This window comes from Podarcis bocagei, assembly GCF_964188305.1.
Source record: "Podarcis bocagei genome assembly, chromosome: 14".
Classification (NCBI taxonomy): Eukaryota; Metazoa; Chordata; class Lepidosauria; order Squamata; family Lacertidae; genus Podarcis; species Podarcis bocagei.
Genome location: NC_138139.1, coordinates 41,905,745 through 41,918,930, shown reverse-complemented (window position 1 = coordinate 41,918,930; position 13,186 = coordinate 41,905,745). Strand labels below are relative to the sequence as shown.

At 43.0% G+C, this 13,186-nt stretch overlaps 1 protein-coding gene across 2 annotated transcripts; it reads right to left on the bottom strand.

The window, feature by feature from the left end:
* Window positions 1-909: 909 nt before the first annotated feature.
* LOC308572931 (uncharacterized protein) lies at window positions 910-13,156 on the bottom strand. 2 transcript variants are annotated; one of them, XR_014001901.1, is made up of 9 exons: window positions 12,881-13,156; window positions 11,524-11,608; window positions 10,475-10,654; window positions 9,532-9,581; window positions 8,160-8,271; window positions 7,743-7,891; window positions 4,783-6,133; window positions 3,419-3,544; window positions 910-1,961 (listed from the first exon to the last, which is right to left on the bottom strand). XR_014001901.1 is itself a non-coding variant. In XM_081169490.1 (9 exons), exons 1-9 carry the CDS (start codon window positions 12,943-12,945, stop codon window positions 1,865-1,867), a joined length of 2,220 nt encoding a protein of 739 aa, XP_081025616.1. In that variant the 5' UTR covers window positions 12,946-13,156; the 3' UTR covers window positions 910-1,864. The 2 variants fall into 2 exon arrangements, 1 of the variants encoding a protein (XP_081025616.1); XM_081169490.1 differs by having other exon boundaries at window positions 3,419-3,549.
* Window positions 13,157-13,186: the final 30 nt, after the last annotated feature.

Below are 13,186 nucleotides of genomic sequence, written 5' to 3'. Positions count from 1 at the left end.
AACTTGAATCATTCCCAAAATAGAATTATAAATGAGCCTCTTACATATGTACCTTAAGTATGTTTTTTTTAGAAAAGGTAAAGGACCCCCCTGGATGGTCACCTTTTACCTTAAGTATGCATACAAACTCAGAGGTGTGAACTTGCTTTTGCTGGGTAATCTTGATATTAGGTCTAATTTGAGACAAATTCATCTCCTCAACACAAGGAAGCCTTTATCTTTTCTGATCTTTAATATTTGGAAGACCCTGTTCACAATAATACGTTGTAAAGAACTGTATAGTGGTACCTCGCAAGATGAATGCCTCGCAAGTCGAAAAACTCGCAAGACGAAAGAGTTTTTCGTTTTTTGAGTTGCTTCGCAAGACGAATTTCCCTATGGTCTTGCTTTGCAAGACAAAAATGTCTTGCAAGTTTGTTTCCTTTTTCTTAAAACCGTTAATACCCAGGGTGCATTGCTTGAAGACTTTGGTGATTTTTGAAGCTTTTCCAAAACTTCTTTTGCAGCCATTTGGTAAGTTAAACTTTTAAAACTTTTTTGGGGGGTTTTTGGATTTGGGGTTGGGGTGTTTGGAATTCAAGGACTTGGTGTTGGGGAGGGGTTTGCAAGAATCTGGAAGCTGGTGTGTGTTTTTTCTGCATTTTTATGATTTTTTGTGACCATTGGGACACTTTGCTGTTGTTAAAAAAAAAGATTTCTGGGTTTGGATTTCTGTGTGGTGGGTGGCTGGGGGGGTCAGGGAATTGTTGAGAAGGGGTTTGCAAGACTCTGGAACGCATAGGACCATAGGAACACATTAATTGATTTTCAATGCATTCGTATGGGAAACTGTGCTTCGCAAGACGAAAAATTCGCAAGATAAAAAAACTCGCAGAACGAATTAATTTTGTCTTGCGAGGCACCACTGTAGAAGAATAGCCAATGCTCTTGAAGAGAGACATGGATAGATATCCCCACCACCACCACCAAAAAAATAAGTTTTCTACTATGCTACTCTGAAATGTTTAAATGTTTCTTTGATTGTCCTTGAATCTTCCCGCAGTACTTGCCATCCTTTCCTGCCAAACCCCTTGAGAACCACCGGTCTTAAAAGAAGAACTTCACACAGTGCAGTGTTGAACTATCAGATTGGCTTCTGTTGAGAGTCATCCATTTAGATGGTTTTTTTAAAAGGGAGGGAGATTCATAAAGGGTAATGCTGTCAGTGGTTTCTAGATGTGATGGCAATCTGCAACCTCCCGGTTCAGAGGCAACATGCCACCGAGTACAAGTTGTTGGAAAACAATGGTTGTGAGAGGGCTGTTTTGCTCATGTGCCTCTTGCAGTCTTCACGAGAGGCATCTGTTGGTTACTGGGACTATACAGACCTTTGTTCTGATCCAGCAGGGCTCTTCTTAAAATAACAATTTCAAAATCTTTCAACACTGGGGATTAAACTGTCTTAAAAAATCAGAGCTCAGTCCCGTTGATTTCAAGAGTCTCTGGAGATTATGGGCAGGTTTTGTTTAGAGGTCAGTTCATCTTTCAATCTTTTAAGAAGATTCCCACAGTGGAAACAGCTTTTTCGTTTCAGGTGGGTGATTTTATCAGCTGTCAAGATTACAAAAATAAAACGGCACTCTATTCATACCTGACGCAAGCATCAGCCTGGGCAGACAGTCACTGAAATTGGAGAGGCATTGGGAGAAAAATGCATTTGAGATCTAAATGCTACTGATTTGATTTCCATGCACATAGCGAATAATGCATTAAACAATCACAAGCAGAGTGGTAAAAAAGAGTGGTGGCTACCATGCCTTTTTTTATGACGAGGAAAGAAATGAGCCAACAATTAATGTGGTTCTTTTGGAGTTGGGGATCTGCACTAAAATGACTGGGGGAAGTGAGAAAAATAAACTATTTGATTGACGCAGGTACCCTCAGTTCCATGATCCAAGTCTCTTCTCGTCTCAGTGGGAGAACTGAAGGGAGAAAAAGCAAAGATTACAAAATGGACTTAGACAGGGAGAAAATGACTGGCTAGGCCACGGGTCAGCAAACTTTTTCAGCAGGGGGCCGGTCCATTGTTCCTCAGACCTTATGGGGGGCCGGACTATATTAAGAAAAAGAAAAAAGAACTAATTCCTATGCCCCACAAATAACCCAGAGATGCATTTTAAATAAAAGCACACATTCTGCTCATGTAAAAACACCAGGCAGGCCCCACAAATAACCCAGAGATGTATTTAAATAAAAGGACACATTCTACTCATGTAAAAACACGCCGATTCCCAGACCATCCGTGGGCTGGGTTTAGAAGGCGATTGGGCCGGATTTGGCCCCTGGGCCTTAGTTTGCCTACCCATGGGCTAGGCTATGATGTAGCTCAGTTGGCAAAACTGTTATTCAGTGAAAGAAGGTGGAGCATCCTTGCACTAAACTAAAGGAAAATCAAACCCGACCAAAGCCACTCCCCTTGCTTTGCTCTGTAGACTCTTCACCCAAACAAGGAAGTAAAACTGAAACATAATGTTAGGGTACGTGGAGATTAAGGAAGCGAAACTGAGCATTAAGCTTAATTTGCAGGCGTGAGAGACACAACAAAAGTAACCTTACTACCCTTCACAGCAAGGAGCACTTTTAAAAAGACCTTCTGAATGCTTCCTCTTCCCATCTGATCACTGCCCAGGAAAAAAAAGGTGGTGGGTTTTGTTTGGTACTGCCCTGCGTCCCTAAAATTAGCCATAGATCCCAAGTATTTAAAAGCCTTAAAGGTACTCCACTCTGAACCAAATAACACACATACAAACAACTACATGAGACCACATGTTATTCAAACATTACTCTTGAACCAGTGCATTCACCAGAAGCCAGTCCAAGCATGCTTTCCAGAATTCTGTAAGCTGCGCTTTGGCAGACATGCGTGGGGAGGGTATCTGTAAGTGGGATCAGCCACATAATGCTTTTCTGCACACTTTAATAATGTGGATATACTGCACAGATGTGAACAAGAGGATGAGCTTTCAGACAACCTTAAGAGCTTTGGGGATGAAGTGCTTTCTCACATGTACAGGATTCATCGAATCATAGAAACTTTGAGTTGGAAGGGACCCCAAGGGTCATCCAGTCCAACCAGCTGCAGAGCAGAAATATCAGCTAAAGCATCCATGGCAGATTCAGTCTCTACTTCTTCCTTTGCTTTTACCCTGCCTGAATGGCCAGATGTTAATGGCAAGAAAGGGCTGCTAACTCATTAGTCATCCATATGTTGAATATAAGTGGGTGGCGGGAGAGTGGTGGTGGTTATTGCTAGGCATAATCTCTCTGGCCAAACTATGAAACCGTGATGTTACAGCACACCTGGAAACATCTAGACTAGAGTATCGTATTTTTAAAAATTCAAAATTGTCATTCGCCAACAGAATAAAAGTTTTCATACCTTGGCTTTTTGCTTTCTTGACGGAACCTATCTTGACATGTGGTGGTCTCTTCTGGCGTCACCTTCCGAAGTTTCTGAACAAGAAGTTCCATGCTAGGGTCAGTGTTGTTTTCCTTCTTGCTGTTTCTGCTCTAGGATTAAAAGCACATGTAGGTAACATTTAGGTAATAGGGAGATAACATAGATTTCTGTTGGAAATGTTAGATTATCCCTAATTCAGATGTCAGGGCAGTTCCTATGGAGGAGATCTTCTGGCCCAGGGTTAAGAAGACTTCAGGCTCGCTGGAACTATTTGTATTTTACACAGCCCCCAAGATCTAACAGCTAGAGCCAGGTGTGTGTAAATATGTGCACACAGAAAGTATGTCTCTTTCACATGAAGTACGTATGTTGTAGCAGAGGTAAAATCTTTAAAAACAGGCACCATGGATGAATTTTCACAATAAACGGGATGCACTGTTCTAGTGCATATAAATAGGTTGACAAACATATATTTAGCCCTGGAGAGAGAAGATTGAATGGGAACAGTAATCACCATCTATTTAAACTCTATAAAATTGCAGGAGGCAGCTGTTTACATCAGTGTCTGCCATAGATCAATATAATTAGATCTACTGCTTATGCTGCCCAGCTCTTATGTCATAGACTAGGGGCTGCCAACATCATGCCGTCCAGTTGTTGTTGGACTACAACTCCCATCAGCCCCAGCCAGCATAACCAATTGTCAAGGATGATGGGAGTTGTAGTCTATTGATAACTTGAGGGTCACAGGTTTCCCATCCCCTGTCCTGGAGCCAGTAATCACTGAAAAGCACTTCAGGCTGTTACAAAAGTATTATTCATAATGATGTGGGGCTGCTGAGATGGTACAATGTAATATGAAGAGACCCATACCCCAGATGTCCACTTTGACAAGTAACATATGGTGGAAATGAATTTGTCTGTGTCTTCTGCTTCTGCCCATCCTGAGCAAGACCTATCAAATACCCCTGAGGCAGCATCACTCTAGTTCACTGAGGGACATTTATATGGTGGATCTGATCTACCTAGTGTTGATGACTGTGGTGTGGCTACCCACCACCACCAGGTAAACTCCTCAGAACAGGTGAGGATGCACCAGAAAGCTCTTTCCCCGAAACCTACTTGAACATGAAGATAGAGAATGAGCCGCAGCACTACTAAGAGACAAATGGCAGATTGGCTCAGCACCTCTTGAGCTGCCCAATAAATCATAACCGATCTGCCCAATTTTAAAAGATGGGTTTGGCCTAATTAGGCAGCTTCCAATTTTGCTGAAAAGTAATGGGGAACCTCATTCCAGAAGCCAAGTAGAAGTCATTAAAGCACAACTTCAAATGCCTTACCATCTGTTCACATAGGCCAGTTAATGATCTGGCACTCAGGCTGCTAGAGGCAGATGAAATGGTGAATTCTTCTTCTGACTGCTCACTTTCCAGTCTTTCTAAAATAGTTGCGGTTTTAACAGGGGGTCCCAGACGTTGCTTTTCAGGAGCTTGACACACACAGTAACTCAGTAGTTCTGAACACCTGCAAGCACCTGGTGTCACTGATGGGAGAGGCATCATTTGCTTATCCCGGGACTCTCCTAAAGTAACATCCTGCATCTGTGTGGTACTGGCAGGGTCCTCAATGGCATAGCTGTACCCTTCTTCCTCTGAAGAGAAGAGCTGGTCTAAAAGATGGTGTGTACTTTGGTTTCTGACATTTCCATCTCTAGTCAGAGACCTATTCATACTTAAACTTGGTGGTACATCTTCATCCATTTCCTGGCACACTTGATACAGAAAATGCGATTCACGCTGGACCACGGGGATATGGTCATTGTTCTGATCCTCTTGAAGACCTGTCACAATCCCAGTGGATACTTTGTTGGTGGCAATTGACTGAGTTGCATCTTCAGGGCTTCTTAGGTTTTGCCAGCTACAACTTTCCAAAGAAGGGTGTTCCCAAGCAGGAATGGACTCCTCTTGAAGTGTTTGGAAATGAACCTGGCGGCATTCAGGGTTCCTTGATACTAAATCACACCACTTTTGCTCATTTTGAGGCCAGTCACTTTCAGAGTTTTCCACAAGCTTGCTTTTCTGATCACCTTGGCTGTGTATTTGATTGCCTTGCCCTTTAAGAAACCACCCAGAAATCGGCGTGGGATCATATTGCTTCTGAGTCTTTTCTATGGACATTAAACTCTGGATACTTATCACTTCAGCGGTTGATTTTGCAGAATATTTTGTGTTGCGTCTTTTTTCTTCTTGATTACTCCTGGAACTCTGGATTGGTCTTGTATTCAAAAATTTGCTTGCTGGAGAGCTCTTAACTTTTGGGACTGTTTCAGTGGGTCTGAGAGATGACTTTTGCCTTTTGATTTTAAGTGGTTTATTGGAAGGTCCAGCAGAATTCTCTGCAAATTGCTGAGTGGGTGAAAAGTTCTTCCATCGAGCATTTGACTGCTTATCTTGGTGTTCAGACATTGCTGAGGAGGTTCTGCTTCTAAGTATACCTTTCCTAAATGCTTCGTTTTGTCCAGTTTGCAAATATAGAGCTACGGACCTCCTATCATCTGAGCTTATATTGCTTGGTATAGGGGGAATTTTCAAAAAAGGCCTGTTAGATTTCTTGGAGTTGTTGGAAGTGCTTGAAGTTTCAGATGATCTCTTCGCCTCTTTCCATTTTTTCCCTTCACGGTTTCGTTTAATCCTGAAAGACACCAGAAAATGAAAACATTGTAAAATCCTATTCACATTTTTTGAGAATGACTTCCTGAGAAGGCAGGAAATAAATTAGAAGATCAAAGGTGCATCCCAACAAAAAGAAGCAATCCTATATTCACATTACACTGAGGCCAGAAATAAGCCACTGCTATTCTGGTGTAATGGCCGCATATCCAATGATATTCAGCCCAGGAGGGGGAGAAACTCATAACCAGAATATATTAAAAAGATGCTTAAAAGTATCAGATACATCCTTGGTATCTTTAGAAACACCACCATAGCCCAACCAATCATTCCCCCTTCCCCAACACACAAAGGCAGCCAATGGACTTGTGTCAAGGGCACCCCACATTCTTGCATCATTCCTCCTCTCTCTCACACACAAGATAATGCCACAGTGCCCCCACTCATCCCAACAGTGCTGGAAGGTCAACTTTAGGTGTGAAGGGGGATGCTTGTGTTGCACAAAGTTGACACAAGATCTTCATCAGAGTCAAAGGAAAATCTAGCATTCTAACCTCACAGGTGGATTAGGGACGTGGGTGGCACTGTGATCTAAACCACAGAGTGCAGGGCTTGCCGATCAGAAGGTCGGCAGTTCGAATCCCCGTGACGGGGTGAGCTCCCGTTGCTTGGTCCCAGCTGCTGCCCACCTAGCAAGTCAAAGTGCAAGTAGATAAGTAGGTACCGCTCTGGCGGAAAGGTAAACGGTGTTTCTGTGCACTGCTCTGATTCGCCAGAAGCGGTTTAGTCATGCTGGCCACATGACCTGGAAGCTGTCTTAGGACAAACGCCGGCTCCCTCGGCCTATAGAGCAAGATGAGCGTGCAACCCCAGAGTCGTCCGCGACTGGACCTTTACCTTAACCCCACAGAAATGAGCAAATATCAACACTAATAAAACTGTAGGATCCCTTCATCATGTCACCTCAATGAAAAAGCCTAACAATCCCAGAGATGGCTCGTCCACTGCTAAAAGGAGGAGATGCCAGGGCAATTAGGTGCCCAGAGAAAACTGATCCATCAGCTGCAAGGGAAAGGAGGAGGTGGGAATACTTTTCTGAAAGACAAAAAGCAAACAGAAAGAAAGAAGATGGAATCTCAGGAGGATAGGAAGCATCATCGGGCATGTGAAATGGTTAGTCTAGGGATGGAGGAGACATTTGATTCAGTGTACATTTAAAGCACGATATGCAAACCAAAACACAGCCATCCTTTAAAATCTGCACTCAACCCTATTATGGGGTGCATTTCTCCAGCTAACCACAGTTTACCAAAATGTGGATAAAAATAGAGGTATTAGTGATAAAAACATGCACTATATTAGGGGAAATTGCTTGCAAAACTGCACATTAGTCATGTGAAATATGTTTTTTAGGATAAATTTGCACTAGAATGCTGGTGAGTTTTCACGAGGATTTAAAAATAAAATAAATTAGCAAATTGCTGCAAGATGTGAATAACAAAATTTAAGTTTGGAAAAATGAGGAACTGGTAGAAATGGACAAATCCTCCCATCTCTGGGTTTGACTGTATGGAATTTGGGGCAAAGGTTTCTTTCAAGATGCCAACTGGCATGCCACCATGCTGCCGTACCTTCTTGCTTCATTTTTGTGAGAATGTGTGGAGGAAAGACCTGCCTTGCTGCCACTGTCCAAACTTTGAATGTTTTTTGCTTCTTTTCTCTTTGAGGTTGAAAAGCTTTCTTGAATTGTTCCCATTTCTCTTGGAGAGGCTTCAGAAGTCTGGAGAGAGAGAGACTCAACATAAATTCTTGAGAAATATGTTTTTTATCCGTTGAGTTTGACAGAGAGATGTGTTCACAAAAGCTGTCTACTCTCAACTCTAGAAGTAAAACAGTAACAGAATTATTGCTGGGAGATGTTTGCTAGATAGCTAAAAAGTCAGCTGACTTCTTTCCGTACGTAAAGAGCATAAAGGAACAGTGACAGATTTTAGGGGAAATGCTTAACAATTTTGTAAATGAGTGAAAGAGCGTGACTTGATACACACAGCAGCCACGATTAGCTTGGAAGCCGATGAAATGAGTCTCCGTACTTCTGGTGCCATACATGGAGTAGTAGTTATATGTAGTCTGGAGGGAGTAGTCTGCAGATTTTCCTGCCTGATGAAAAACAAAGGTACAGTTAATTAATGCCAAGAAAATGCTAATATTTACAACAAGCAGGCCCAGCTCCAAGTTTTGGGGGTCCTGGGCTGCTGGGGGTGCGTGCCTAGCTAAGATGATGGTGGCACATCTGAACAGAGCTGGGGATCTCATACACAAACTCACTGCTGGAGCTGCTGGCTGCTCACTTGCTTACAAGTGGTGGCTCTGGAGAGGTGCTGAATGGAGCTGTGAGCCTTCACATGTGCAAACTCCCTGACAGGGACATAGGAATCTGCCTTATGCTGAATCAGACCATTGGTCCATCTATCTGAGTACTGTCTACACTAACTGGCAGCAGCTCCCCAGGGTTTCTGGCATGGATCTCTCCCAGCCATACCTGGAGATGCTGGAAGTGAACCCAGGATACCTTCTGCATGCAAATCAGATGCTCTATCACTGAGCTACACCCCTTCCCTGACGCCACTGGCTTAAATATGATGGTCTTTCCCCTGATGTGTGTATGTTGGGGGCAGCGTAATAAAGGTGGCAAAGCTGTAGAATCTGTGTATGCAGCTCATAACTCTGCTCAGTGCTGTCCCCAGCTGGCACTATGGGTGGGCAAGTGGCCAGCTAGCCACAGTACTGGGCAAGGCAGGTCTGCATTCCCTGCCTATTTCCCCCAAATGCCTGCGGCCCCCAATATAGCATTGCTACATTCAGAGGAATCGGTTGGGAATGAGAGTGACTATTTCTACAACACCTAAGCCTGTGCTTCTCTCTTCAGTACTGAATCCTAAATCTCGGCCCCCGTTAAATTAAAAATCCTGACATTAGTGTTGGGGATTCCCAGTATTTACCCAAGCATGCCAGGTGCCTGACTGCAAGACCAACAGCTTTCAACAGGAAAGACTGGACACAATTATACACTGTCATCTCAAAATGACAAAACCATAGGATCCAGCTGCCATTTTGTACAAGCAGGGGCTGCATCCAGAGCATCCCAGTTTGGTTCAACCAGCAGCTGTGGTTGTGTGAACCCCAAATCCACTGTCAGTAGCTCAAAGACACAGCACATGTGTGGCAGCTGCAGTGGGGTGGTTGAGTGTGTTAATGCAATAGGTTTTCTTTCATACACTCAACTACTATAATTTCAGGGAGAAAATAATTTGAGATTGTTCTTGGGTGTACATTTGCATTATAGCATTCTAGCAATCAGCGGGGCAGCAAGAGCTTCTGCTGACCATTAGGCAACAATTAGACAGCAATAGGTTTTACCTTTTTGTACTTTTTGCTTTGCCCTCATTTGTTCTATCAGGTATGTAATCCTACAAATAAAGATGCAGACGATGTTACTAACTTGTCTAATGCAAGTCAAAACGCTAGATGCTTTGGGAGCCTAGAAAACCACCCAGTTGCACTGTAACTGCAAGCCCATAGGGAAAATCGTCTTGCGAAGCAGCTCAAAAAACGAAAAACCCTTTCGTCTAGCAAGTTTTTCGTCTTGCGAGGCATTCGTCTTGCGGGGCACCACTGTATAGATGATGGCTGGAAAAGTTCTTGGCTTAAAAGGTTTGTGGGAAGAGGAAGGTCTTCAGTAGGGGACAACAAAGACAGGGGAATTCAAAAGCGCAAGTACCATGGCACTGAAGGTTGGATTCCTATCTTGTGCGGAACAGAACTTGTGAAAAAATTGTATCTGCAGAGCACAGTGACCAATTGGGTATATAAGGAGAGAGATGATCTTTCAGGTATCTTGGTCATAGGCTGTACAGTGGTGCCCCGCAAGACGAATGCCTCGCAAGACGAAAAACTCGCTAGACGAAAGGGTTTTTCGGTTTTGCGTTGCTTCGCTAGACGAATTTCCCTATGGGCTTGCTTCGCAAGACGAAAACGTCTTGCGCTTTTTTCTTAAAGCCGCTTGAAGAGGCGCAGTTGCGATGGACCGTGCTTCGCAAGACGAAAAACATCGCAAGACGAAAAGACTTGTGGAACGAATTACTTTCGTCTTGCGAGGCACCACTGTATAGGGCTTTATACACCAAAACTAGTGCTTTGAACTTATTATGTGTGAACACACCCACTGGCTGGATACACATTGCTATTTCCCATATGATGGCTCTACCACCATACATGGCAGATGATTCCCCAAACATGAAATGATATGTATTAAAAAGGTGGTATGCATAAAGAAATAGAGAAGAGTGATTCTAAATATTACTTGTGCCATCTTTTTAATAAGCTTTTCCAAATCCTTTTGCTTTTCTGGGCTTTTCTGCAATTTTCTGTTGCATTCTTCAGTGCTCCCCATAAAGGCACGTAAGGATGCTTCCAATTTAATCTCAGCAAAATTATGTTCCAGCTCCCGGTTTTCCTTCTGCTTCATCAAAAATGCTGGATGCTGCAAGACCAGTAAAAATGAAGATTCTTAGAAAACTATTTAGATTGGGGAATCTTGAGAAACTCTACAAGAAAGCTAATAGGCTCAAATCTACAGTACACAAAACTAGTTTTTGTGTGTGCGTATTCAACATTAAAAACCCACTTTTCTATATGCAAATGTTAAAATACTCAATCATAAAAAAGAAAAAAATCCAATGCATCTCACTGGTATTGCAAATACCACTCAAAATCTATAAATTTGGGCTGCAATCCTAAACACACGTTTGGATATACGGTAAATCCCATTGAACTCAGTGGGACTACATCCATATAGGATAGAGTGGCGGGGGCAACCCATCCAGATGGACATGGCTAGGATGGCAAGGCACGAGGATCAAGTTTGCTACCATGATAATCACCATCAAGGCCAGATGCAGCATAACAACCCAGCAAAGACCAAATGGGAAGAGGCTAACAATCAGCCACCACATGATAAGTTACAACAGGAGTAGGCAGAAGGTAGTTTCTGGTGGGCTAATTAGTGCTAGAATAGTACCCTCCAGATGTTGGACTTAAACTCCCTTCATGCTTGGATTGCCACCCCCAAGCCTAGTTGCAAGTGAGAAGATAGGAAGGTGGGGAGCTGGCTGAGGTTAGTGGGCCAGTGCCCCCCTTTAATAATAATAATAATAATAATAATAATAATAATAATAATAATAATAATAATTTATTATTTATACCCCGCTCATCTGGCTGGGCTTCCCCAGCCACTCTGGGCGGCTTCCAAAAGAATATTAAAATACTATAATACTTTCCCTAATGTACCAGCCTTCATTGTGTGCAACAGATGTGATTTTGAAACCCACACATACGTTAACAAATATTTACCAAATGCAAACTTTCAGTCTCATCATGGATGACTCCAGATGAATCGAAGGAATCTTCTTTTCTTTGTACATCAACATAATACTTTCTAAATGAGGAAAAACACATTTTTTCCTTATTTTTTTTAAAAAAGCATAATTGCCATCTGGCTATGCTGCTCCCTTTGCCATCATAACATTCAAAATCACAAAGCTATCGTGAAGAGTTTGGGAGTGTCAAGATGCTTCTACATTCCTGTCTAGTTTTGCAGTACAAATTTAGCATTTAAAGATCACGTATTGGCCTGAGATGATGGTTGAAGCGTTGCCAAGCAGGATGGAAAGGGCAGATCTCCAAGGCAGCAATCCTACACATACTTACCTAGGCATAAGTTCCATTTACATATGACAGTGCTGTGAATTACCTGTCTAGGTAGTAGGGAATGAGGATGGGGCCATTGCCCTGAACATATTTTATAAGATCAGACAGCAGTATACTGCAAGCCAAATGTCTGTTCAATCTTGTGCTGTGTGGCTTTATAACTAGGGTTGCTAGATCTTAATTTAAAAAACATTAATAATAATTTAAAATTAACATTGATCAGTCCCTGATGGTCACTGCTAAGTGGATGTGTTTAGTGTGCTTGTGGGTTTTCACTCTCATTATGGGAGTGATGATGAGACCCAGTGTGGCACAGTGGTTAGAGCGCCGAGAGACCAGGGTTCAAATCCCCATTTGGCTATGAAGCTCACCGTGTGACTTTGGACCAGTCGCTGCCTGTCAGCCTAATCTACCTCACAGGGTCACTGTGAGGAAAAATGAAAGAAATAAGGATGTATGCTACCTCTTGAGCTCTTTGTAGAAAGGGTGGCATGTAAGTGTAATAATAAATAAACATATTAATCTGTACTGTTACGGTCATGTCAAAGTTCTTTTGTATTTATTAATTAAATTTATATACTGCTTGACTCTAGAGAAAAACCCACAAGGCAGATTACAGAAAACATACTGTATAATTATGTATGTTGCTGGTGTCATAGGTATATATTATTAATATAAGAACAATAATGCATCTATATTCTGCCTTTTTCCCCCTGACAGGGACTCAAGGAGGCTTACCGATAAAATAACAGCAGTGAAAAACATTGGGGGGTTGTGGACCCATTAACAAGCAATTACAGATTAATAGAATTAAAGCGCGCGCGCGCGCGCGCGCACACACACACACACAGATATATATATATATATATATATATATATATATATATATATATATATACACACACACACACACACACACACACACACATAATTACGAATTACATTTCTGCCCCCGTTCCCCAGCCACTGAAGCGCGCGCACACACATACACACTCCTTACAGCCTGTGGGCCACCGAGCGGGCCAGTCCCCGGGGGGACACGGAGCCCCCCAGCAGCGCCGCCATCGCTTTAGCCCTCAGCGCCGGGAAGGCGTTCTGTGGTCGCCATGACAACCTGAGGAGGACGCGCCTCCCGAGGAATTGGCGGTCGCTTTCCTCCAATGGGGGAAAGGGAAAGGTGAGCGAGGGCGGGAACCAAAGTACACAGAGGGGAACACAGAGATACGAAAGTACAGAGCTCCCACGCCGCGCGCGCGCGCGCAGGTAGGTAGGTACGTGCGTGCGTGGGTAGGAACAGGAGTGAATA